The 27,039-nt window shown below is 51.3% G+C and overlaps 1 protein-coding gene across 1 annotated transcript in view; it reads right to left on the reverse strand.

Moving 5' to 3' along the window:
- Positions 1-27,039, reverse strand: part of DAAM1 (dishevelled associated activator of morphogenesis 1) — a 94,024-nt gene that overhangs the window by 18,547 nt on the left and 48,438 nt on the right. Inside the window, exons 4-17 of the mRNA XM_050975636.1 lie at positions 23,351-23,440; positions 14,544-14,615; positions 13,263-13,357; positions 11,083-11,416; positions 9,892-10,002; positions 9,684-9,787; positions 9,205-9,271; positions 8,748-8,865; positions 8,485-8,623; positions 8,076-8,134; positions 7,566-7,753; positions 6,943-7,248; positions 6,732-6,839; positions 1,184-1,287 (exon numbers count right to left, since the gene is read on the reverse strand). Coding sequence (XP_050831593.1) covers positions 1,184-1,287; positions 6,732-6,839; positions 6,943-7,248; positions 7,566-7,753; positions 8,076-8,134; positions 8,485-8,623; positions 8,748-8,865; positions 9,205-9,271; positions 9,684-9,787; positions 9,892-10,002; positions 11,083-11,416; positions 13,263-13,357; positions 14,544-14,615; positions 23,351-23,440 — 1,895 coding nt within the window. The remainder of the gene's footprint in view (positions 1-1,183; positions 1,288-6,731; positions 6,840-6,942; positions 7,249-7,565; positions 7,754-8,075; positions 8,135-8,484; positions 8,624-8,747; positions 8,866-9,204; positions 9,272-9,683; positions 9,788-9,891; positions 10,003-11,082; positions 11,417-13,262; positions 13,358-14,543; positions 14,616-23,350; positions 23,441-27,039) is intronic.

Genomic DNA, 27,039 nt, shown 5'->3' on the forward strand with positions numbered 1-27,039 from the left:
CAGGCTGAGAAAGATAAGAAGTGAAATCAACCCCCTTCCACCTCCTGTGAAAGCTCCCTGGGTAGCTCAGGGGGCTTCCCAGGGACACCAAACTGCCACCCACCCACTGAATGGCACTGCCCCCCCAAACTGCCACCCACCCACTGAATGGCACTGCCCCCCCAAACTGCCACCTACCCACTGAATGGCACTGCCCCCCAAACTGCCACCTACACACTGAATGGCACTGCCCCCCCAAACTGCCACCTACCCACTGAATGGCACTGCCCCCCCAAACTGCCACCTACCCACTGAATGGCACTGCCCCCTAAACTGCCACCTACCCACTGAATGGCACTGCCCCCCAAACTGCCACCTACCCACTGAATGGCACTGCCCCCCCAAACTGCCACCTACCCACTGAGTGGCACTGTCCCCCCAAACTGCCACCTACCCACTGAATGGCACTGCCCCCCCAAACTGCCACCTACCCACTGAATGGCACTGCCCCCCCAAACTGCCACCTACCCAGGAATGGCACTGCCCCCCAAACTGCCACCTACCCACTGAATGGCACTGCCCCCCCAAACTGCCACCTACCCACTGAATGGCACTGCCCCCTAAACTGCCACCTACCCACTGAATGGCACTGCCCCCCCAAACTGCCACCTACCCACTGAATGGCACTGCCCCCCCAAACTGCACCTACCCACTGAATGGCACTGCCCCCCAAACTGCCACCTACCCACTGAATGGCACTGCCCCCCCAAACTGCCACCTACCCACTGAATGGCACTGCCCCCCCAAACTGCCACCTACCCACTGAGTGGCACTGCCCCCCCAAACTGCCACCTACCCACTGAGTGGCACTGCCCCCCCCCAAACTGCCACCCTACCCAGGAATGGCACTGCCCCCCAAACTGCCACCTACCCACTGAATGGCACTGCCCCCTAAACTGCCACCTACCCACTGAATGGCACTGCCCCCCCAAACTGCCACCTACCCACTGAATGGCACTGCCCCCCTCCAGTCACCCCACCCTGAGGCTGTAAGGCTATAGCTGGGCTCAGGTGTCACTGGCTCTCCTGCTGCACTGGCTCCTGTCATCAACCCCCTGCTCCAGGGATGAGGAGCACACTCAGGGCAGCCCAGGGCAGGGTATCAAGCAGCCCCCCACTCCCCACAACAAGGCTTTAACCATACCTGGAGAGGAGGATGTTGCAGTTCTGAGCTCTCCTGCCATCTATGACAGAAAGCTCCTTGACTTTGTGCCGGGAACTCAACGTGTCATCGATGGCATCTTCCTTCTGTGAGAAAATAAGAAGAGGAAAAGCCTGGAGAAGAGCCATGGAGCAGCAAGGACATTCAGTGCTCTCAGCACAGAGCAGTGTGATACACAGTGGGCCCCCATAAACCAGGAGTGGCACCACAGGTTATGGGTAAAACCCCTCTCCTGTAAGCGAAACACAGTAAGCCATTTCATACACCAGAGCTGGCTCTGAAGCCACTGGTTAGAAATGTAAATATTTTCTCAGACAGGGAAGATTTAAAAATCTGCAAACACAGGGGCGCTGCTGAATAAATAAAGGCTGGCTTTCTCAGCATACATCCTTGTGATACTTCATTAAACCCTCACATGGAGGATTTCATTATGGGCTGCTGCACACACTCAGCATTGCTCTTGCTCCTCACCCCTGCTCCAGACATCTGTGATCACCCTTCATGCATCAGCCCTCCTGAGCCAGCTAACCAATACTGGCTATCAGACTTGCAAAAGCAACCAGCAGCTTCTTCAGTGAAACTCTCCCAAAAGAAGGGATTTGAAAGCAGGAATTGGTGTGGAATAAGCACCTGTATCTCCCAAGTGGCTTAAACACATTACCTTCAGGTGAGTAACAATACTGTGGTTGTGGGCAAATGGGCAGATCTACATAACAGCAGCTTTGTAGGGCTGCCCGAGGAGTTCATGTTGCCCCAGGTTTTAATTTACCATATTGCATATTTTATTAAGGTTAATCAATTAAAAGCTGGCTACTCAATCCTTCTGGAAGGAACACAATCTGGAGCTGCAAGGTCCTGAACGTTACAGATCCACGAGGCAGGAGACCTGGCACATGGCCACTGCAAGGGCCAAGAGTGAGCACTCAAATCACCATTTTTTTACTCCTTTTCTTGTTTCAACTAAGAAAAGATGCAGATATGAGAAGTGGTAAAAGAGGCAGGTGATGGAAAATGGGCTCCAAGTCACCCAGCACCAGCTGCCCCTCTCATGTGCCTTGCCAGCTCTGACCAAGCAGAGAGCTTCAACCTGTGGGTTTATTTCCATCTTTTGAAAACGAAAACTGCTCAGGGGTAGGAGCTTCTCTGTGGAGTTAAAAATCCAACTCCTGGACTCAGACATTGGCTTTCACCTCAGGCCAGACAGCAGAGAGGGTGGGTCCTGCCTTACCAGCCTCCCCAGCACCAACTCTCCAGCTGCTCCCTCTGGTGATCTTTGCACCTCTCTGATTCAACCCCGTTTGTCACACATGAACCCCCCTGAGAAGCAGCCACGTGTCCCCGTGTCCCTGTCCCCAGCCCCACGCTCACCCTGCCCACATCACACTCCTGCAGGTGCTCACTTACCTGTCTGGAGCTACCATTCACAAAGAAGTCCTACAGCCATAGCAGAAGCATGGAAAAAGGCAGTAAAAACACATGCAGTTCAGTGATCTCAGCAAAACCAGAGGGAGCTGAAGCACAGGGAAGGGAAACGTGCAGTATGGGGGGGTTGGCAGCATGGGGGTGCCAAAACAGGGGGGATGCAGGTGAAAATGTGGGTGATGGGATGTGCAGAAGGGGAGAGCTGATGGAAGAGGAGGCTCCTGCCAAGGCACGTTGTGCACAGGGGTGAGGAGGGGACACGGGATGAGGTGGGAGGATGCTGGCCAAGCCCTGCTGCTGGCCCAAAGGCACAGCACTGCTCAGCCTGCCGTGCCTGGAGGAAAATTGCTGGTTCTTGCACATCTGAGGGACTGAAATGCCAATGTGACTGCCAGGAAAAACAGGGCTTGTAAGTGGAAATAAGGAGAGGCGCATCCCGCAGCGAATCCGGCCGCAGCAGAACTTCACCACTGGCCCACAGCAACACGCTTCCCCTCGAGTTCTCATCCTCCTCCTCCTCCTCCCTGCTTCTCCAGGGCTCAGCAGCCTGGCCAGTGCCACCCCAATGCCCAGCAGCAGCAGGCCCCTGCCCAGACCTGGCTGTGCTGCTGGGCTCTCCCCAGCAGGCTGGAAGCAGGTGCAGTAAAGCTGGCACCACACACATGTGCACACACACAGAGTTTTCCTTCCCCATCCCCTTGGCTGAGCTCTGCTGATCAAGAGTCTTGTGGCTAAAAGCCTCTGGTTCAGTAAAGGCTAAGGATCAGTGTTTCACTAATCAATCTCTACCCAGCAGTCTCCTCTGTGGGACAGGCACAAAGCACACCCACAAGCTGCAATGGGTGTCTTCATCTTCATTTAACTGGTCCTTAATTAGGAGCTCTTCCTTCCATTTCAACCCTCAGACCTGCCCCACGATGCTCAGACTTGCTCCAGGCTGCAGGAGAGGGAGGACATTTCTCTGCAGTGCCCTGCTCCAGGAGAGGAGGGCTCCTCATGCATTAAGGTACAGAAAAGGTTCACTACAAAAACCCTCCTTCTCTGCCTCAAACCAGCCTCATCCCTGCCCCTCTCCCTCACAGGAGCTCAGATCCAGCCTCTGCTGCAGGATGGTGTAAGGAGAAGCAGCTTTAAATGTGCTGTCACCATCCCCACAAACAACTCCCAGCCCTGCTGTCCCTGGCCCCTGTGCAGGTCACTCTTCTTGCATGGAGGAGCTGGAGGCTTTCCTTCCTTCATCCTTTTTTGGGAGATGAATTCTTTCCCAGCTCACTGCTAAGCCCCTGGTTCAACAACACATATTTTTTTCCACTTGGCCCTGACTCTTTTACATCACTCACCACTGCAGGACCTGCCAGAACTGCCCTGGCTGTGTCACTGCTACTTATCAACATCACTCCCAGCCTCCACCTCCAGGAAGACTCTCAAGACATCCTGACAGAGGCACAAACCCCTGTGTAGTTTAAGCCCTGATGGTCCTGGACTTGCCTTTCTACATCACTACAGTCACACCCTCACACAGCTGCTGCCAGTTCTCATGCCACAGCCAGAATCTCCTGCTGGCTTTTCTCTAAGTGCTGGTATTCTGTACAGCTGCAGGGCTCAGAGCTTCTCTGGGGACAGGGACATCTGCAGAGCCTTGGCTGGGAGGCTACAGGCTCTCCTCACAGCTTCTTGCCTTGTGAGGCAGGGATGCTCCCCAGGAAGCCCAGAGGGTTCCTGTGCTCCCCACATGGAAAGGGCCCTTCCCAAAAGCTGCAGAGCTCAGCTAATAGCCTGCATTTACATCCCAGCCTGTGATGTGGGAAAAACATTTAAAGAGATGCTTTAAATTAAGTACATGGTTAAGCCTCGGGTCTGTGCAGCACTTTGGGATTCCCAGGCACTCTGGCAGCAAAACCAGACAAATCCCAGCAAAGGCAGCCCCAGAGCAGCCACCCTGGGGGGGGTCAGAGAGCTCTGTGCACTGCACACACCTCACCTGCTGTCCCCAGCTCCTGCTGGGGCACTGGCCACAGGGATGCACCCCTGACCATGCATTTTCAGAGCCCTGCTTTGTCTGGGGGCATGGGCAGACAGGCAGCCCCTGATGCCATGTCCTGTGGATGTTGTGACCCAGGACAAGTGAGAGGCATGGTCACTGAGCAAGTGGCTCAAGACAGGGAACAGGCAGGGAGAGCCCTGCTCCTCCCTTGCTTCTTCGTGACAGAAACCAAGTTTAGCTAGAGCTTGAACATGCTGTGAGTTATGAAACCATGATGAGTTCACTGTGCCTCAGGGACAGGCTGCTCACTCCCCCAGCCCCCCACCATGTACACAGAGCCCTGTGGTTTGCATGTGTTACAGAACCACAGACTGGCTTGGGCTGAAGGCACTTGAAAGATCCTCTAGTCCAACCCCCCTGCCATGGGCAGGGAACATTCCACTCCACCAGGCTGCTCAGAGCCCATCCAGCCTGCAACACTTCCACTTCTCCTGATCTCCTGGAGCCACTCTAGCCCCACACACTGGTGCCTGCACTGCTGCTGGCTGCAGAGCCATGCACCCCCTCTCCATCCTGGGACTAAGGCTGGGAGCACCCTGGGGACTCCCAGCTAGACAACCACATCCCTCAGGCCCAGGGAGATGTGTCCCATGGCTCCACTGACACAGAATGAGCCACAAGGAACTTGTGCATCACGTCCCCAAGGGCAGCTCCAGCCCCAGCAGCATCTCACAGGTGGGATTCTGCCTTGCCTTTCCCATCTGCCTTTCAGATGCTCTCACAGCACCTTCTGCCAGTGCCACCCCAGCCCCTGGCTCCTCCATTCAGCTCCCTTCTGGTCCTCATCCCATCTGGGGTGTAAGCTCATGTCATAGCTCTCCTTGCACCATCTCCCTGTTCCTCCTGGCCCCAAACCTAACCAGCCACTTCACCCAGCAGGACCTCAGCCAAGCCAAATTATTTTTAAATTCCTGCCTGGCAATAATCCTCATCACACCAGGTGACTCATGGGCTCGGGCCCGAGGGCAAACCATCCTGCTGACACTCAGGTTTCTATTCTTGCTCCTCTTCCATTTCCATTCCTTGTCCTCAGACATGCCCTCCAGTAGGCATGAGTCAAGCTCAAAAAATGCCAGGAGAAAGAGACATTGCTGTGGTCACCTATTCCCAAAACACTGGGGCAGGCAGCACGTACTTCTGCTGGGTTACTCTTCATATTTGCCCTGCTCTAATCCACCCTGATCTTTCCCTCAATTAGCCTCTGGAACAGATTAAACTCTCACACTGCCTAATGAGCTTATGGGTCTGGTCCACTCCTGCCTGGCACCATCCCTCTGACTGGGCCTGGCACGAAGGAGACAAGCTGCTCTCTTCTTCTAGGAACACAGCCAGGTGTTCAGCAGGTGAACACCCTTTTTCAGCCTCTCTCCTTGCTTTTTCTCCTGCCTTCTTGAAACACTCATTGCTTTTGCCCATTTTCACCCTGCCTGGGGTAAAATAAGTGTCTAATTTTCTTCATGTGCTTTGATGCCTTCCAAACTGGGCCTATAGTGCTTGAGCAGGAGATTAAAAAGCAGAGACTTTTGCCTGCAATGACATTATTTTGGTTTGGGATATTTGTTCAAAGCTCACATTTTGCTCTTGGCTCACTACAAAAATAAAAGAAGAGACCCACCCATGGTAGATGTGGGCAAAACTTAGTCCCTCTTGGCCAGAGAGGGATAGAAATTTTCCACCCAATACAGACACATGGAGAAGTTGCTGTTAAGAGCAATCCAAAAATATTACCCAACTGTGGCCACATCTGGGGGTTATTTTCATAACATTCCCTGTCTCTCTTTTTTTTTTTTCTGTGTGTGTGTGTGTGTTTTTTTGGTCACCACCAAATCTTCAGGGTGCACGTGGTCAGGTGTGTGGAATCAGGCACGTGAGCCATGAACAGCTGCCTCAACACCAAGGCTCTGGCACGTGGATGAGAGGACAAAGCAGATGAAGCTGATCTGGCAAACACGGCTTTAATATGAAATAACAATGGGAGATGTGTTTTGGGACCATAAATGAAACCACGTGATCCCATAATGGTGGCACCTCACCCAGGTGTGCCCACCCTGGGCCAGCTGTTACCTGCTGTCTTTGGTAGGCTGAGAATGTCCTTTCCAGATCTTCAAGGTCCAGGATTTTGAACACTTTTGTGTCGTCTATGTTGGTCCACACGGTGCCTGCCAGCTTGTTCTGCAAGATAGTGGGAGCATTGCAGGTGGGGGTCCCCACCCACTGCCCTCACATCACCATCCAGCACCTCCAGTCTCACTGCCCACATTTTTGCCCAGCTTACCTCTGGAAGCTTGGACCAGTTGAAGGACTTGAGGGCGTTGGTTGGCTGAGGGATGCTCTTCTTCTTGAAGGCCATGCCCACAGGTGGTCCAAGGGGAGGCATCAGCCCACCCAGGGGTGGGGGGCCAGGGGGAGGTGGGGGACCACCTGGAGGAGGTGGTGGGGGAGGAGGTGGGGGACATACCCCTGGGAGTGGTGGGGGTGGGGGAGGGGGAAGAAGGGAGCCAGGAGTTGGAGAAGGTGAAGGACCACCAGGTGCTCCTGGTGCCATGGGAGGTCCTCCAGGACTGGCAGCACAGATTGCCCTCTGGGAGAGAAAGAGGAATGGGAATGGTCATGTGGAGGGGAGGGACACCATTTAAAAAATACCCCCTTCTGATTTTTAATAATTTGGCTAAATTTTAGGCAGCAAAGGAAGCATTCAAAGACTTCAACACTCCTGACTGAGGCTCAATGCAGCTGAGAGGCAAAATCAGCCCATCCCTAGGGACAGGCACCTTGGTGGCTCTTCCAACCAGCCTCTTTCTCAGTCCCCCCATGCAGCTCAGCCTCCTGGAATCACCCCACAGCACGTGCAGGGGTTTAGGGACTGGGCCCACAGCAGGAGCAGGACTGAGGTCTCACCCTGCTCATCTCGTGGAGCTGTGCTGTCAGATCTGCCACTTGCTGCTTGACCTGCTTGTGCTCGCTGGACTCCTTCTCCAGCTTCTCCTTCATCTTGTTCAGTGTCTGCATCATCTCCTCCTTCTCCTGGGCCTTGGCATCACACTCCCTCTCCTTCTTCTCCAGCTTCTGCTGCAGCTCTGAGTGCTCTGAAACAGCCCCAGGAGACCACTTTGGGTGACAAACACTCCTTTTTGCCATCAGCAGCCCATGGGGGGCTAAACCCCACACTGCCCTGCAGAGAAGCTGCAGCTGGCAAAAGGGAGCCTGTGCTGTGCCTCAATACCACATCTGGAGCCTCTTCATGAAAAAATACTATTTGCTTTGCCCATTTCCCATGTCAGCCCCATGGCATGATAGTATCTCAGCCCTTCAGTAAAGCCTGCAGATATATGTATAAATAAACATATAAATACATGTGTATGTTTAGCCAAGGTTAGAATTTACACTGTGTATTCCTCCACCACTCACCTTTTCTCATTTTCTCTGCTTGCTCTTTCCACTGTTTCACTTCATTTTCATTGACTAACCTAAAAGGAGAAGGGATGTAGCACATGAGACAAAACAATCCTGCTACAGCAAACAGGAGACGAAGGAACACGACTGAGAAAGTGAAATTTAAGGCTCCCAAACTGGTACACCTCATAGCTCTGCTCTGTCCCCTCAGCAGGGTTATGTAAAATTTATCAAGGAACACACAAAAACTCCTAAATCTCAAATATCACTTGCAAGTGCTGTCTAACAAAAAGGATGGCTAAGGTGGGGTGAGTGAGTCCTGGGGAGCCAACAGCTCCAGGGATGCTGGCTCATGTCCAGCCGAGGAGCAGGAACACCACTGTGTGACAGCAACCAGCAAGAACAGTGACCCTTGAGCACTTACATTCGTACAACATTTTTAATGTTGAAGTTTTCCAGGGGAGTGGCATCGGGGTCCTGCCCTTTGTCACTCTGGATGACAATCTGCTGCACGATCCTGTCCAGCAGCAGCCAGTACTGGACGGTGTTGCCGCTTCTTTTATCTGCAGGGAAGGAAGGGGAGAGAGTGACGTGAGCAAAGGGGAGGCTGTGACACTGCTGGGCAGGAGGGCTGGGCTGCTGAGCCTCCAGCAAGCCCTGGCTGTCCTGGCCTCTCCTGGGACTCACAAGGCATCTGGAGACAGTGGTGCAGGATGGACATAAAGTGCGGGTACGCCTCGCTGTGCGTCAGCCTCTTCCTCGTCAGCTCGAACATCTGAGTTGCACTTTTGGTGTCAATGTGGACCTGTGGGCAGGAGCCAGGCAAGGTCAGGCCACTGCAGACACAACAGCATCTCCTGTTCCTGAGTCTCAGCTTCACACCCCATGAGCCACCCCCACCCCAAAACTGACAGACAAACCTGACCCCACGCCCTGCGAGGGGCAAACAGAGCTGCTGGGCAGGCAAAGGACACAAGGGCTAAAGCAGGCTCTAGGACAGATGTTGCAAAAGAGCAGGGCAACAGGAAAGATTTCCAAGCTCCACATTTTATCCAGAAGATCACTCTTTGTCCCTTTGACTACTCTTTTAAAACTAACTGTGACATTGAGTGCCAGCATCTTCATCAGCAGCATTCGTACTCACCAGCTCAAATCTTTTGGCAAACTCCAGTTCATCTTCATTTCTAAGCATTTCAAAGAAATCTAAGTGCCTGAGGAAAGAAAAGGAAAAAAAAACCAAACCAGAACAACCTGTTAAAAGCAGATATAAATGTGACATTTAGTAAATTACAGGCAGCTGGTCTGTCAGCAGACCAGACACTGGGAGGGCTTGAAACACCAAGTGGACCTTCAGCTCTGACTCCTCCTAGTCACTACAGGATGTGCAAGAAGCCTTTTGGGATGAGAAGAGGTGGATGAGGGCTGACAGCATCCCCTGAAGCCCTGATGGCACATCCTCCCCAGCTCAACCCTACATTAGAATGCAGCAAAACCGTGTTGGAATTTTTTTCTCCCTCTCTGGAGACAGCAAGGAATTTCTGTGAGAGGTGTGACTCTAGAGCCATGGGATGTCCCCAAGGGCAGCAGACAAAAATCACAAACGTGCTGGGGGTCCCTACTCACCGGTCGAGGGTTGAATTTTCATGTTGCCTTAGTTTGTCAATGACTGGCTGGATGCCCAGCATGAGGAATTCATATCTCAGATGGAGTCTGAAATCCAGGCTTTCCTGCAAGGGGACAGTTGTGGGCTCAGCACACCCTCAGAAAGCTCACTGAAACCAACACCCCAACACACCCCAAGGCCTCCCTGTGCCAGAGCCCTGGTGCTCACCACGCCTGCCCCCTGACTCAGCACAGCATTGATGAAGGACATGATGGCTGTCTTGAGGCTCACTTCATCTCGGTACCGGCCCGTGCTCTTGTCCAGGTCGTTGATCAGCGTCTGCCAAGCACAAGGGGTCACTTCAGTGCCCTGTGACAGCCCCAGTGCTGCCCAAACAGCCAGGGAACACCTCCTCCTGATGCTCCATCAGCTGCTGGCCACCCCAGCACCCAGCCCATCCAGGTATGCTGCAGCCTTGCAGAGCTCTGATCCCAGTGACCCTGCACAAGCAAGCCTTTTATTTTGGTGGGTGTCACCTTAAATACCTGTTTCCTCCCTCCTGCAGATCCCATCAGACACAGCTCTGGGGTAATTCTGGATTTTTCAACTTGCAAACAGCCATAACAAAACATTTGCAAGCTGCCACTTAGATATTCAGGAGGAGAAAGGGATAGGAATGCTGAATTTCAGGGGCTGAGGGGTGAGTGGAGACCTACTGTTGTGGTTTGGAATGGTGAAAATGTAGGGAAGTGATTTAAAACTTTTTGTTCCCAAGGATGAAAATAATTTTAGAAATAAATAATGAAAATTTTTACCTTTAAATAACTCATCTTTAAAACAATACCCCATAAATCAACATAACCCATCAACAAGCTGTAAAAAAACTTGTAGAAAACAGGAGGGACTTCAAGATAACAGGGTTCCCCAAACAGCTGTTATCAGTGAAGGAATTAGAAAACATAAAAGAACTTTTTTTCCCTCTTATAAAAAACCTCCATAACATTAATTAAAAAAACTTATCTCCCTAAGTAAACTGAAAAAAAACCCCAAACTATTTTAGAAATAATAAACTGACTAGAAATTTTAGGTTTTAAGAAAAAAAAGGTTGCGGTGTGGAGAGAAGTGCTCTGAAGAGTTTATTTTAATTTCTACTACCGTTTTTCCTTTTAATTACTTTCCTTATTTCCTTTTAATTACTTTCCTTATTTCCTTTTAATTTATTAATAATTTTTTTATACCCTCCTAAAGTTTTAAACCTGCTTCACCATTCTCCTAACCCTTTCTCAAAACAAGAAGTAAACACGCCAATAATTAACCGACACCAAACCCACCGTCCTCTTTAATCCATTAACCAAAAAATAAATCTCAAAATGACTCAAAATCTCAAATTACCACACCAAAACCAGCACACCCACCTACCTGAAAACGAGTCCTTTCACTGGCATATTTCTGGTAGTGCAGCATGGCCTCCAGTACCTTCTTGTGGCCCCCGGGAACCAGGCACACGGCGCCCATGATTTCCAGCACTGCCACTTTTGTCTTAATATTCTCTGTGCTCAGACTCTGAGCAATGACATTGATGCTCTCCAGGTGGGCCAGGACGTGGGCCCTGCCCAGGGAGTTGTTCATCAGTGCTTTTATACAGCCAATGAGCGAGGTATGTATTCGAGACTCTGCTGTCTCATAGTCCATGCTTTTGAGGAAGTTGAGGATACAGGATAAGCCATCCAGGTCGATGAAACGGGTCACAAACCTGGCAGAAAAAGGGGTTTTCACTTCAAAACAAAATGCTGAAAGTCTGTCTTTTACCCTCAAACAGCCTGTTGATGTGCACCTAGAACCTTCCTATGTCCTTGTTCATGGATAACAGAAAGCTGAAGGACTCCTGTGGCCCAGACACAGGGATGGGGGTGTAAAAATCAATTTAATTGGTGCCTGGTTGCCTATGCTACCTGCACAAGGCTCCTCAGAGTGAGGGTATTTCAAAGAGAACCAGCTAACCCAGCCACCAACACAGGTCTTGGGATGGATGTTGGAAGTTTGCAGTCACACTACAAAAAATACCAACCTGAGTCTTGAGACCAGTTTTGACCTGGAAGAAGATCCCAAGCCCTGAAGTCACCTCCTCATCAGCTGCAGACACCTCAGTGTCAGCCTTTCTGCCTTCTGCCACCTCTCCTGCCTCCCCATCCACACCCTTCTCCTCCCTCTCAGGCACAGCTCCCCAGTTTTAAGGGATTTCTGATTTTTACAATGATTCACAATGCCACTGGCCAGAGAGCAGACAGCAAACACAGGGCAGTGCCAGGCAGGTTCACCAGAGCAGACAGACCCAGCACTGCACCCTGCTGAGGCATTTTAGGGCCCCCATGCCCAGTGCCACCCAGGCTGGGTGTCCCCTGGTTTGGCAAAAGGCTGGAAAGCAAACCGAGCCAAGAACATCCCAGCACTGGGATGATTTTAATTCCAAACAAGCCATGCTGATGGGCAGCAACAAAAGGAGTAATTGCAGGCTTGTGGAAAACTGCTTTCTCTGCTTCAAAGCTTGCTCTTCTTCCAGCCAAAGTCAAGAGGAAAGTTGGTGTGCACTTCCCTGGGTGCAAAAATATGTCCAACAGGTAAAATTTTCTCCAGAGCCTGCTGCATGCCTCAAAAAACACTCAAACCCCACTTTTAAGGATTTTATAAAGTTTCATGGCTGCTGGCCATGAAACTTTATAATATTCATAAAATTTCTAACATTTTATAAAGTTTCATGGCTGGCCACCAGCCCTGCTCCCTGCAGGGGCCAGCACCCACAAGGTCCAGGTGTCACAGAAATCAGGTGCTCACCCTGGACCTTGGGAATTTCTGACCATCAGCCACAGCTGGGAGAGGGAAAGGTATTTGCAAGCAACAGTAAATTTGTTTCTTCCATAACCAAAACAGGTCAGGCACTTCCCAAAGGAACATATTCCCATCAGATGTCAACCTGAGGCACCTGAAGTGTTGCAAAAGTGTGCATGCAGACCCAGAGAAAACAAAACTAGGGTAAGCTACAGACATTCAGAAAGCATCCCAGCCTTCACTTATCCTCCCATCAAATTTTTTTTTTAAAAGCCTGAAGATTCATGTGACTTTATTCCCTTATAAAGTGTAAGAGGAGTTGAAGTTGAAACAAAAGTCCTAGGTGACCAATAAAAATTTTTGTTTTCTTTGGGAAAAAAAAAATCAATCTTCAAGGAATTTTTAAATTCTGTTCAGTACAAATAGAAATTTGGAAAAATAAAAAAGTTGCCTGATTTGCCTGAAAAAATGGGGAGGCCCTGGTGGCTCCTGGTCACTGAAGGACCAAAAAAAAGGAACAAAATGACAAAATATGACATTAAAAAAAGCAGTTGGTGAAACAAAAAAAAGGCAGTTAGTGCCTCAGAGTCCTCATCTCCCTCACCCTGTACAGCTCCCATTTATATCCCTATTTAACCCCTGCTCTGCCAGAGAACTCAAATCCAAAGCCACAACAAGGGAAGGGAAAGGGAAGGGGAAGGGAAAGGGAAAGGACAGGGAAAGGGACAGGGAAAGGGACAGGGAAAGGGACAGGGAAAGGGACAGGGAATTGCCTCATTGGTTTTGTCCGCAGTGCAGTCTTCAAACTTTCGATTGTTTTATTTCTCTCCTCCTCATCTTCTTTTTCCAAGGCAATCAGGGATTTTCTCTGTGCAAGGAGGAAGGCAGAGATCAGAAGGGGAATCTCCCTGTGTGCCCAAAGAGTGGCAGTGCCCAGCACCCACTGTGCCAAACCAGGGGGATCCTAAACCCATCCTGGAAGTCTGGAATCCTTATGGCAATCCCAGAACTTGGGAAAAGGAGCAGTGAGGAAAACCACTCCATGGTCTGCAAGGAGACAGCCTGGACTGGGGACAGAGGGATGAAGGCACTGTCTCCAAGCCCCCACACAAATCCTGCTCTGCTCTTCACTGGTGTGGCCTCCCCTTGAGTCCTGGGGGCAGTTTTGGGCACCACAGGATAAAAAAAGACATCCAAAAAAGGCATTAGGCCATTGGAGATCATCCAGAGTAGGCCATGGGGATGGAGAACAGCCAGCCCTGTCATTCCCAAGTCTCCCAGTGCAACCCAGCAGTGTCCATCTCAGCTGGGGACAGGGACTGTGTGCACAGGATGCATCTCCCACACTGGATTTTGCTCTCCAGCTGGGGCTGGGGCTGGGATTTGACTCTTGCACCAGCTCTGCCTGCTCCCTGGGCAGGCATGAGGCACAGCTACAGCTAAAGCATCTCCCTGAGTGGTTCCTACAGCACCCAACAGGGCTGGGCCCCCAGAGGTGTCAGGGTGAGCCCTGCCAGCCCTGGCTGAGGCTAATCCAAGGCAGAAAGGGTCCCAGCAGATATCAGGAGCTGTGCTGACCCCTCCATTTAACCCAGCTCCTCTTCAGCAGCACGTCAGGGAGATCAAAGCCACCCTCCAGGCATCTGGCAGGCTTTGATCACGAGCTCTGCTCAGGCTCAGGGCTCTGCCTGGCTGGCAGCCCATGGCCAGCACTGGGTGTTCCTGCCTTCCCAGAGGGAAGCAGCACACTCCCTCCTGGCTCACAGCCCCTGCTCATCCCTCTGGAAGTGCTCAAGGCCAGGCTGGATGGGGCTTGGAGCTACCTGGTCTGGTGGAAGGGGGTTGGAACTGGATGTCCTTCAAGGTCCCTTCCCACCCAAACCCCAGCCAGGGTTCTGTGGCTGCACAGAACAGCCCAGGTGCTGCAGGAACATCTCCCTTTCAGAGCTGGACCTGTTGGTCTAACAGGTGACACTGCCACCCTCCCTGGCACAATGCTGGCAGGCTGTCCCCACCCTGGGGTCAGAGGCACCAGGGCTCTGGGGGATACTCACAGCAGCCATTGAATTCAGCTGATCAATGTAGAACTCTGGCCAGCTGGTGGCTCCTTTGTTTTCTTCCTGGTCCTGGGTAGGGGATAAAAAAAAGTGAAACAAAGCCAGAGTAGTAAAAAAAAAGTACTAACATTCCCTGCCCCTCATGACCAACCATTTCTGAAGCAGCCCTGAGCTCTTGCAGTACTTTATATTAATATAAGTGTGACTTTCTGTATTCTGAGCTTACCCCTGACTCCAGCTATGGGAACATTACCTGATTTATTGAACTGCCATAAATACATTTATACCACCTGCCTCTGACCAAACACTGCCCCACTGATACTGCATCAGTCCTGTGATTATCAGCTCCAGGGAAACCAGACTGAAATTTTACATCCAAATCTCCCATTTCAACTCCACAGTGCCCTGGAAGCTTTGGCTGCAGAGCCTTGAATATGCTCAGGGGGGGGAAATGTTTACAAGCAGTGAAGAATGTTTAAATGTGACATGATCCAGGCTGCACTCCTGGAGCAGAACCATGGCTTATCAACATAGCTACAGCCTAGGAGAGACTCCAGGCACAACAGTTCCTCTGGGGACTTTGTAAGTCACTGGGAGGGAACATGCATCTGGCAATGTCACCTCTTAAAGGATGTCACCCCTGGGCCCATGATCTGTGACACTGAGTGATGCAGAGCCTCCTCTGGCCAGCCTGGTCCACGATGCCCTGCATCTGTCAGGGTGCAAGAGGGGTTTTCAGGTTCTGCCTTGTTCTTGTAGGACATGACTGAAGGGCCTCTGAGCCCAGCCCAGGTAACTAATGCTGCACATTCCCAGAGGCTGCATGGAGTAAGCAGGCAGAATTTGAGGGGATACTTCATAATTAACCTTTTCCCCCACTTTATTTTCCTAAAGACATATATATTATAAGAAGAAGAGGATTTCACAGCAGAAATGTCACACTGGTCTAGGCTGGAGTCAGCAAATCCTAGAGAGATCCCAAACATATTCCATCACCTTCTGGTCACAGCCTGATTGGCTGCACGGCTCTGCCCCATCCCTAACTTTCAGAGATGTTTGTGAACCTCATCCCACAAACACCTGGGATGGGGGAGCTGGACAAGCTCCCCTCTGCCCCCACCTCTGTGCTCACAAACAACCACAGCTGCTTCAGCCAGCCCGAGGAGCAGAGCCCCAAATATTTACTGTGGCTCAAGAGGCTTATCTGGAAAACTTGCGTGCATCCAAACTTCCCAAGCTGCAGCCTGCCAAGATGAGGACAAGCAGAGTCAAGGACAGGTAATTTGGAGGAGACTCAGTTTGCCCCTGGGCAGAACAGGCTGTGCCTCCAGACCTGACCCTTCCTTTGGCTGTGCCTGGCTCCAAGGCAGGGATAATACAACTTGGAGAGCACCAAGGGGCCTGGAAACCTCTGCCCTTTGCTTTAACACTTTCTCCTGACCCCACAGTCCCTCAGAGGTGCCAAGCAGCTGGGCTGAGGCTCAGGCCACCTGTCTGCTGGGTGTCACTTCTGTCTGACATGGACATCAGGGCTTTCAGCTCCTCACTGAGCCCTGGGCACTCGTGCCAACCCCCTCTGAGCTGCCTGTGCCCTGCCAGGGCTCTGCACAAAGCTTGTGGGAATTCTGATTTTCCCAGCTTCCTGCCCCACTTTAGAGTCCAGCATGCAAATGGACTCCAGGGGACAGCAGAGCTGGGACACTCACAGGTGCCCTGAGCATGGTCCTGTCACCTCCTGGAGGTGTCAGAGAAGGTCTTTCCCATTGTCCCTCTTGTGAGGAACATCTCTTTCCCACCAGAAACACCAGCTGGGAAAGGTGGCAAGGTCCCCACCATGGCACAGCTGCAGGAGGTGTCCAGATGTGCCCAGCCAGGAGACCTGGGCAGGGAGTGAGGACTGGGGAGGGAAAGCAGCAGGGCTGGGTCATCCCACAGCCCAGGACCTGCCCACGTGCTGTGCACACCTGTGAGGCAGGCAGGGATGGGGACCTGCTGCTCATTTAGGGTTGAAAAGAAGCAGTGGAGCACATAAAGGTCTCCAGGGGGTGGAGGGGAGGCTGAACAACAAAATTGGCTAAACTGCTCATTTATAATTAACGTGCTGCATTATAAATATTTCCCTTTGCTCGGCTCCCTCGGGCTCTTGCATTTCCTCCCTGAAACCCCCAATTTGGAGAGTGCTCTCAATTAAGTGCAGCAGAACCTCATTAATTCCAATGAGCAGCTGGGCAGGCTCCTCAGAAAGCAGCTTCCCAGGCAAAGGGGGACTGCACAATAAAGCAGGCAAAGATCAGGGCACGGGCTTCCCTGCAGGACGTGGCTCAGTGGTAATTACTGGGGCTAATGGTCCACAGCACATGGATAAGTGTCCTTTGGTGTGCTCCTGGTGGTAAAGAAATCTCCTGACAAAGCCACAGCCCGGAGGGAAGTGAGTCACAAGGCTCTGCTCAGCACCAGGGGGAGGGAGGAACCTCTCCAGCATCAGGGCTTGAAAGGGTGAGTGTGTAAAGTGGTTTCCCAGCACGCAGGGTGGGTTTTGGGGATGTGGGTTTTGCAGCCTGCCTTTGGGGAGGGATGCTCAGACACAGAGCTGAGCACCTCTAACATGAGTGTCTCCAGGATGTTCCACTGCACCACTGAACATCTCCCAAATCCTCATTCCCTGGGCTGAGGCTGCTGTGCTGTGTGGGCTCTCAAGCAGCAAAGAAGTGAGGGTTGATCTGAACCCTGCTGGAACCCAGACTGAGCTGCTCTGCCAGAGACATTGATGGCTTTAATTGCCCATCAACGTCCCTCACTGTCCTCCAGGCCCTGATGTGCCACCACATGTGCAAAAATTAAGACATGCCCAAGCTGCACAGACAAGTGCAACCACCCTCCACCCTGGAGCAGAGCAGCATCCATCAGCCCCTGCTCCATCCCCTGCTTTGTCCCACCTGAGCCCCTCACCTTTTTCTTCTTTCCAGGGGCCTGGCAAAACCACAAATCCCATCAGCTGCAGCCCTGGTGTCACCAGGTCACCCTCTCATGTCACAGCCTCTGCTGTCCCTTAGCCCTGAGCTCTGTGCACGGGGCTGATGGATGCTGCTCTGCTCCAGGGTGGCAGTGGCTGCTGTGATGTGATCCCCCTAAATGAGCTCCATCCCCTCCTCAGCACTGCAGGGAAAGCAGTGCCCAGTCATCAGCAGGAGCTTTCCCAAGTGAGGGTCACCAATCTGCCAGCTCCAGCCATCCCTTTGCTCTTCCCAGGGAGATTTCCCACTCCCCAGCCCTGTCCTGGTTATGAGCCTGACACTTCCACAGCCCCTGTGCCTCCCCCTTGGAGCATCAGCAGCTCCCACTGCCAGATTTCCTTCTCTCCCCGATGACCACTGGACAGAGGAGGTGGGGGCTCAGCCAGTGGTGGCTCAAAGCAATTTCAAGGCTGCTCTCAATCTATTTGCACCTGGAAAGAGCATCCCCACAAGCTCCTGCTGCTCTGACCTGCAGGAATGCAGCTGCTGGGAGCAGTGCAACCTCCCAGCAGGTCCCCATGGTGGTGGGGACAAAGACACCTGTGATGCTCCTCAGTGCTTTGTCACACCTGCTTTGCTTCCTCAACAAGCTTCTGGCAACATCTCACAGCTCCTCAGCCTGCAGGTGATGCCACACCTGAGCCAGAGGTATGGCACTCAGAGCCCATGGGGGGGCTCTGGGATAACTGGAGCTGCTTTGGGATAACTGATGGTGGCTGAGTTCCCCTCCCACCTGATGTCCAACACACCAAGGCACATCCTACAATCCTACAGGGCTGGAAGGGAAGGGCTGGCTCACAGCAGCCAGCTCCATGCAAGCCCCAGAGCCCTTCAGGGACAACAGCCCTGGCTTTTCTCCAGGGCAGCAAGTGACAGCACAAAATGAAATGGCCTCAGGTGGTGCCAGGGCAGGCTTGGATTGGATATCTGGAATAATTTCTTCACTGAAAATGTGGTCAGGCACTGGAACAGGCTGCCCAGGGAGTGGTGGAATTACCATCCCTGAAGTGTTCAAAAAGTGGGGATGTGGCACTTGGGGCCATGGTTTAGGGGTGAACACAGCAGCACTGGGTTAGTGGCTGGATTCAGTGATCCCAGAGGTCTTTCCAGCCTTAACAACTCCATGATTTTGGTGGTTCACCTCCTTCTTGGCACCACCTGCAAGGCTGGTCTGCCCCAGGAGGACTCCCCAGGAAAGGATTAAAAAAACCCCTCTTCAGTTGGCACCAGCTGCAAAAACAGAAACACCCCCTTCATTTTTACACATTGTCCTGACAGAACTTTTATTCTGCACAGAGTTCCCCACCCCTCCTTGCTGCTCCATAACAGCAGAGCAAGGGAAGGCTGGCAGCAAAGGCAGCTCACTGCATTTTGGCAACCCCTCCCTCCCTGACTGCTCTGGATGATCCACCTGGATGATGAGAGGAAGCAGGCTGTGGCATGGATGGGTTTTAAAGCCAAGGAGGTCAGCAACCTGTATGAGATGTTTAAATCCAGCCCAGCTCCACCAGCAAGGCCCAGCCTTTGCCAGGAGTGTGCTGGTGGAGGTTTGGTCCCACCACAGCCCCCCCAAGGCTCCCTCATCCCTCCAGGGACCCCTGGAACAGCACTTAAATGATTTAACAAAGCTGCTTCCCCATGGAGCCATGCTGCAAAGGGCTGGAATTTCATCAGACTCTCCCCAAGCTGGGATCTCAGGGCCTGAACCAGCCCAACCCAGCCTGCTCTGGTTTTCCATGTGCTAACACTTGCTCTACCCTCTCCTCCACAAACACACACGTGCCCCTGTACACTTTTCCCAGGGTTTAAAAATTATGCTCCCCATAAGCAAATATAGCATGACCAGATGCCTTTGGTAGTCAGCTGGTTCATTGTTTGAAAAGCTCTGCTTCAAAATCCAGAAAGATTGCTAACAGATGCATTTTTTGGCTGGTGAGAGAGAAAAAACCTTGCTTAAACAAAAGTGTGTTGTGATTGGAACTAAAAGGGGAATTACCTTGAAAGATAAAAACTATAAACGTTTCCCAGTGAAAAACATCCCCAGCCATGCAAAGAGGCAGTTTCTCTCAGTCAGCCTGAGCAAATGACACCTGAGATGGTATTTCAACCTGCTGCTGCAATAACAGCAGGTATATCTGCATCTCCAGAGGTCATGGAATCCTTCTCATCCATCCCAGGTGACCCTGGAGCATGGCAAAACGCCGAGCTGTTTTATCCTCCCCTCCCCTGCATGCCATCTTTGTCAGCTTTTGCTCTTAGTTCTGGCTACTGCAGCAAAAAATATGGGGGATTGATGTTTTTTAAATGAAGGAAATGGAAGGCAAGCCCCAGGAAGGAGCTGCAGGGCTGAGCAGGACAAGTGGAAGAACGAGCTGGAAAGCAAAGCTCTCTGGAGGGAGTGGGTGGAAGGAGCAGTTGGAGGGGAAAGAGGCTGAGAAATAGAGGATAATTGGAGAAACATCACTCATTTATTACATACTTCCCCTGAAAAAATCACCACTGCTGCCTCTTCCTAGTGCAAAAGGTTTTTATCTGAGCCCTGAGGAAATTTTAGATACAAGCTCTGCTTTGCACTGCTCAGAGCAATGCACCCAGGGTTGGTGATGCCACTGGGTTTTCAACACAAGCTTACAGAGCTCAGCATCCCTTGGCATCCCTGCAGGTCATTCTTCCTCTACTCCAGCTTTGGAAATGCTCAGCTGGACCCAAAGGGAGAGGGGCAGAGCCAGACCCTGCACTCACATCAGCTGTTTTTCACTACCCATCCCTCCCACCTGTCATTTATTCTGAGCTTCTGCCCCAACACCCTGTACCTTCCTATATTTTGAAGCTCATAAAAGCCACCCTTTGAGCTGCTTTAACAGCTTGACATGACCTGCATGGGCTGTCAGGAGCCAAATCTCCTGTGGTTAAACAGGTCCTGCAGACTAAGCACCAAGGGTTAATCATTAACTCCCTCTGGAGGGTGGCCTCTGGAAAAAGGCCATCCTGAGTCACACTCCTGCACTGAGGCAAACCCACAGCCAAAGAAACAGCAAATCTGGAAACCCTCCTGCTTCCTCCCTGCACTTCCTAGCAATATCCTCTCCTGGAGAGCAGGGCCAGCAGGGAGGGAAATATTTTGGGATGAGCTCTGAGACGAGTCATGGTCCAGAAATACCACTTCTAAAAGCAGATTTCATCCCACTGGCAATGCATCTCTGCCTTTGCATTTCCCTGCTTTACCCCAGCAGCAGAGGGGCTGACAGCTTCAAAGAATAATATTTAAATCTCTCTCCTGACCCCAGCACTGCACAGCTGCTGGATTGAGAGCAGACTTCAGCTCCTCCTCAGGCTGCTGCTGACAGAACTGGCCAGCCCCACCACGAGATGCTTTCTGTCTCTCTGTCCCCTGAGTGACACAGGGTGATGCAGGAGGGCTGGGACCACGAGGAGTTCATGCAGTGCAACCCCCAAGGATGGGATCAAACCCACTGTCTCCAGGGATGGAGAATCAGGGAGGACAAAGCCTACACCCTGCCAAGCCAATCCTGTGGGCTGGGATAAAACCAGCTGCTAGCAGGGCAGAGAAACCAGGATCCAGGGCTGCAGGCCAGGGGGAAATATTCCAGGGAAAGAAACATGCCTGGGGGACAGCTGGATTTCCCCTATTTCCTCTCAACAGGCACTGCCAAGACCAGGTGCTGTCAGGTCTCTTTCCAGGACAACCCAGCAAAAAATGTCTCATTTTTGGCTCCCTTTTACGAAATCTTGCCTGTCATGGGAACATAAAAAACAACAACATCAGGGATGTGCTCTGGAGAGCTGAGTGTGGTGGATGACACCGACAGCAAAGCAGAAGCTCCAGCCAAAACTGGCAGCAGAGTAAAGAGCAAAAACTGCTCAGGGGACAATTCTGGATGGTTGGTAAGTCAGGGAGCTGCCTGAGACTGATGTTCACCTTTGCCAGCCCCCAGGGACCCACCAGGTAAAACTGGGTGTTACAAGCATCTCAAGCAAGAACTTGCTGTCAAACACAGGCTTTGGGCACACCCTGCACTTTCCAAATTGCTGCCACTCCAGGCAGGCAGGACCACTGTCCTACCCCCAGCCCTGCTGCCCTGTCCAAAAAGGGGACACTGCTCTCAGCTGGAGAAGTCCAGCCCCTCTCCTTGATGCCAGCCTACCATGTAGGTGATCTGGCCTCATAAATACACAGGAGCACAAGTAAGATTTACCATGAGCTGCCAGGATATCCACCAGTGTTTCTGCTGCTCAGCAGCCACCACCACACAGGGCAGGACAGCCTAGAGCCTGCTGTGCACACACATGCTCTCCAGCCCATGTAATTCCTGATTCCCTCCATGGCTGAAGCCTTCACTGATATGGTCTCACTCATTTTTAATTAAAAAGCAGGAGAAAAGCATTTGTCTCCACCAGCACATCTCCATCAGAGCAAGCAGTGGCACACAGGCTCTGCAGCTCACTGTGATGGCATCACAAGTAGGGAAGAAGTGGCTGAGAACAGCCAGAGGAATGAGGACCAGAGGAGAGCAGCAGCCAGGATCCAGCCTCAGATGGATCCTCAGAGGATGCCACAGACACTTCTGGGGCTCCTTCCCCCATTGAGCAAGGAGTTTCACAGCTCAGCCTTTAAAAACCCCTGAGAGCAAGGAGGGTCTGGAAAGGGAAGGAGCCACCATCAGCTCCATCTAAACCCTTCCTCAGGAGATTAGATAGCATGTAATCTGCACTCACAGTAATAATTACATGGCTTTGCTTGATTTAACTCTCCCATTATCCAGACACACCAGGGCCAGGCTCTGCTTATCCACCAGGGAGTGACGAGCAGCATCCCCTGCCCATTCTCCTGTTGATCCAGACCAGTGCCTGTAATTTGTTCACATCCCTTCTCCCCTCCCATTTAAATCTGGGGCATGGCAGGCCTCTGTCTAACAATAATACAGGGATTTCAGGGGTATTTATGAGAGGCTTAAAACTTAATCCTACATGAGCAAGGTAAGCCTGCTCTTGGCCTAAAATGCGGATGGAAAATCTGGTGCCATTGCTCCAGCAGGAGCAAAGAGACATTTACAGCAGTGAGCACCCTCTGAGTGGGGCAGTGACTGCCAGCACTGCCCAGCCACCCCCTGCAGCCAGGTGGGGGACACAGTGGCAAATTTGGCAATGGCATCACAGAGCCCCAGAATGGTTTGGGTTGGCAGGAACCTTAAAGATCAGCTGGTCCCAATGGCCCTGCTGCCAGCAGGGACACCTCACACCAGACCAGGTTGCTCCAAACCCCACCCAACTTGGCCTGAAAAGATTCCAGGGATGGGGCATCCACAGCTTCTCTGGGCAACCTGTGCCAGTGTTTCAACACTCTCACTGTAAAAACCTTCTTCCTTTAATCTAACCTAAATAAACTTCCAGTTTAAAACCATTACCCCTTGTCCTACTGCAACAGCCCCTATTATAAGGTTTGTCCTCATGTGTTTTATTAACCCCCTTTAGGCACTGGGAGGGGCTCTAAGGAGATGGTGAGCAGCCCCTCACCTCTGCAAAGCCAACCTCAGTGCCCAGAGAGTTCCACATGGCCCTGATGGTGTTGGGGACACCCATGTGGGTTTTGGGGACACTTCCTCCAGCCTGAATGGGCTGGGGACCAAAGACTTTCTTTTCCCAAGGTCACTCTAGGAACAGGCCCATTTCTGTGACACCCCAAATACCACCTGGCACCCCAAGAGAGCTGTGTCCTTCCCCCCATCCTGCCTGAGAGGGAAGAGGCTCAGCACCCAACAAGTCTCTTACTTTCTTCTTGCTGCAGTAGATCTGCCACTTCTTCTCCGCCGGCAGCGCAAACATGGCCTCTCTGTGCTTGTCTGTGAGGTCAAGCTCATCCTGGAAAGGGGAAAAGAAACACAAAACATGCACCATGAGTACCCAAACAGCTGATAGCACAGACACAGCCCCCCCAGACCAGCAGTGGAAATCAATGTGGGGCCACACCACAGCACAGCAGTGACCCCACAGCATCACCCCCTGACTCTGGATTTGTCAGGGCAATGATGCCAATCCTCATCCTGCTCTTGCTGACCTCTCCTGACTCTGGGCTGCAAACTTCCCTGCCTTGTCCCTCCCAGACATCTCCTTCATTGCTTTTAAAGGCTGTAAGTGTTTTGGAAAGGACACCCATGAAGCCATCACGACTCACACTGACAGCTTCAGGTGAGCAATCTCTTCTAAGACACACACAGCAAAGAAAAATTCAAACAGGACCTTTCTTTTTCATCATCATTACTTCACTGGAGCACTTCACCCCGAGTGGTCCAGCCCATTTCCATTGCTCATATCATCAAAAACTGTTTGGCTTTTGCTTTGTTTCCCTACAGCTAAAAATAGAAAGCTCTTTTCCTAATACCCACAGTTCATAAAGAGGTACACCCTCTCCATCAAAACTGGATCACGTTCTGCCTGGCAGAGATAAAGCTGTTTACTGACTGAAGCCATTATTGGTTTATCTGATGTTTTAAGGCACACATCCATTTCTGACTTGGAAGCTCGATTAGCAGCGTGCCCTCCGCCGGGATGCCCGAGCATTATCAAAGCCTCATCGCTTCCTGGTGCTAGATGTAGGTCAAAGCTTTTATGAGGGAACTAAATAAAACATTCAGGCAGGGCTGGGAGGCTAGTTGCTAAAGCCAACATCGATCTTAGAACCATGGGTGTCTCTTAAAACCACCCTCAGTGATGATAACCCTCGTGCTGGAGGGGTTTGGGGGCAGCAGTGAGAGGCTGCAGGAGGTCACAGGAAAGCCCTGCCATGGCTTCAAGCCAACTCATCCCACCCAGACTGTGGATTTAAGTAAGAGGATCCCCATTAAAAATTACACATTTAATTCCAGCAACCAAAAACAACCCCATATGGAGAGCTGTTAAAGCTTCCCTGCCTGAACAATAACACTTAGCAACTAAAACTGGCAGCTTCTGTACCCCAATCAAAGCCTCATTTGGGGAAGGCTGAGCAAGATGCCTCTGGCAAAAGATGGGTCCCTGCACCAGCAAGCCCAGAGGCCACCAGGAAATTCAGCTGATATAATTCAAGCCCATATAGCACCCATAGCCAAGGAAGGGAGCTCTGAGCTATCTTGTAACCTAAACCTAGGGGCCCTCCAGCACAACAACCACAGAGGGCTGCTGTCAGTCCCAAACATCTCAGAAAGGCTTATCTATGCACTGCAGGTATTGATTTCTCTTCTTGATGAAATTAGTCCTCACAAGGAAAGGTGCTGCAGAGTTTTTTCTATTACACATTCACTGAGGAGGCTTTGCCTCTTTCCTGACCCTTTTACCCCAAATCTTCAAACCACCATGCTGCACAGAGCTGATGCTGGTGGAGTTCTAGAAGCAGACCTGGAGACCTTTACAACAGAAAAACCCATGCTGCTACTGGGTTTTTCCAGTTTTCTCCCCCAGAGACTGGGGGGAAAGAGAGGATTGAGCTCATTGCAAGACACATCTCATCCTGCAGCACCCAGGGAGGAGAACCTGGGCTAGGGACTACTCCAAGGAGTGCCATGCTCAGACATTCCCATGTCCTTACAGTTTGGGAGGTCAGAGATTCCTATCAAGCAACCAACCTCCACCCCAGCCTTGGGCAAGGCTCATCACCTTCCATGTCTCAAAACCAAAGCTGCACTTCCCCGTTGTCTCCTCAGGCTATGAGCCAGTCAAACATCCAAGCTCTGCTTCAGCCTCAGTTCATAGAAATCACAGAATGGTTTAGGTTGAAACAGACCTTAAAAATCATCTAGTTCCAACATTCTCCATCCTCTAAACCAGGCTGCTCATGGTCCCATACAACCTAGCCTTGAGCACTTTTTTGAAAGTCTAAGGTGACCAACAGGATGACACCCACACAGGGACCTGGCTGAAATTCAGCTCACTGGAAAAGTAAATCTGGGAGTGTGGGGGAGGACAAGGGGCTCCTGATGAATATTTACCTCTGTGGAGAGGGTTTGAGAGAGCACAGGAAACTGCTTCCACTGTGACCCCACTTTCTGGCCATGTGAGTCTAGTAATCTGGCCTGAAAGCACCAGCCATGCACATCTGCACTTAGGTCCTTAGAAAAATATTTACTGAAACCTTCAAAATGCCCATACCCTAAAAAGACAACTTGTGCAAATGTGAAGATTTATTAACAAGGAAAAAAGCCCCTAAACCAAGCTGAAACCTAAGCAGGAGCAAGAAGGGACAAAACAGAAGAACATATTAGGTAGGTGCTGGCACATGACAACGTGCAAACACATCCAAAAAAGGTGCAGAAATGCTTCTAAGTCTCACACAGCACATTTCACCGTGCCTCAGCTCTAACACGTTCAGTCATCACAGCCCAGCATCACTCAACAACACCTACCTAATGATATCTTGCAGGATGCTTGGGAGAGGTGTTTGAATAAATGCTATGTGGCACCCAGTGAATATGAAAATCCTCATAATCAAAGAGTGACTAATGGCTGCTGTTCAGAGCCCCAACAGTGACTCAGCTGGGAAGAGTCTTTGCTGGTTTTTATGTGTTTGGGGATTCCTGCAGCCACCTCCAGACCTTTGCTTAGGCTCACTGATGTGCATCTCAGTGCAGGCTGCTCAGAAACTGCCCTTTCCAGCTCCAAAGGATCAAGAAAGGACAGGAACAGCACCTGTTTTCTGGGGGCTCACAGCCCACTGTAGAAACTCAGCTCCCACAAAGCCTTTAACAATCGACCGGAGCCGCAGCGCAGCAGAGAAGCTGTGTAGAAACTCACACCCATATGGGCCCTCAATTAATGATCATGAGCTTGATAATTAGGTGATTCTAACTGGAAATTCATTTTATGGGCCATTTGCAATCCACACACTCCCACTACAGCGTGTGATGCTGGCAGCTGCTCAAGAATGAGAAGACAGCCAGTGGGTCGGTGTCCATCAGCCTCGCAGTCCTCACCCCTCACCTTTCACAGCTCTGCCCCTTCCACCTGGCTGCCTCCTGTGTCAGGATCTGCCAGCTTCACTATTTATAACACTTTTCTGGAATCAGGTCAGTGGCATAAGAACTAACAGCCTGGTTTTACCACCAAAAGGAAGTCTCTGCCCAGAGTGTTTTTACTGGAAAAAGATATGCTACTGTTAAATATTTATCCTGTACAGCTAAACTATTCACCTTTACATCAGGAAACAGGTTTCTACATTAAATCTGCATTTGAATATGGCTTTAAAAATACCTCACAGGGAAGCTTTGACCCTCAGTGTGTATTTTGCTATTTCCAGGAGGTACAACACTTCCATGCTGTGTGCTCTGCTGACAGCTCTCCATCCCAGCCAAGCAAACCTCACCCCCTCTCTCTGAGCACAGCACGAGCTCCACTGTAGGTGAGATCTCACAGCATTCCCCTAAAGCTACCTGGGAAATGTGTGGTCAGCTCAGCACACGGTGAGCACAACCCTGTGAGCCACACAAGTG

This window comes from Serinus canaria, chromosome 5, assembly GCF_022539315.1.
Source record: "Serinus canaria isolate serCan28SL12 chromosome 5, serCan2020, whole genome shotgun sequence".
Lineage (NCBI taxonomy): Eukaryota > Metazoa > Chordata > Aves > Passeriformes > Fringillidae > Serinus > Serinus canaria.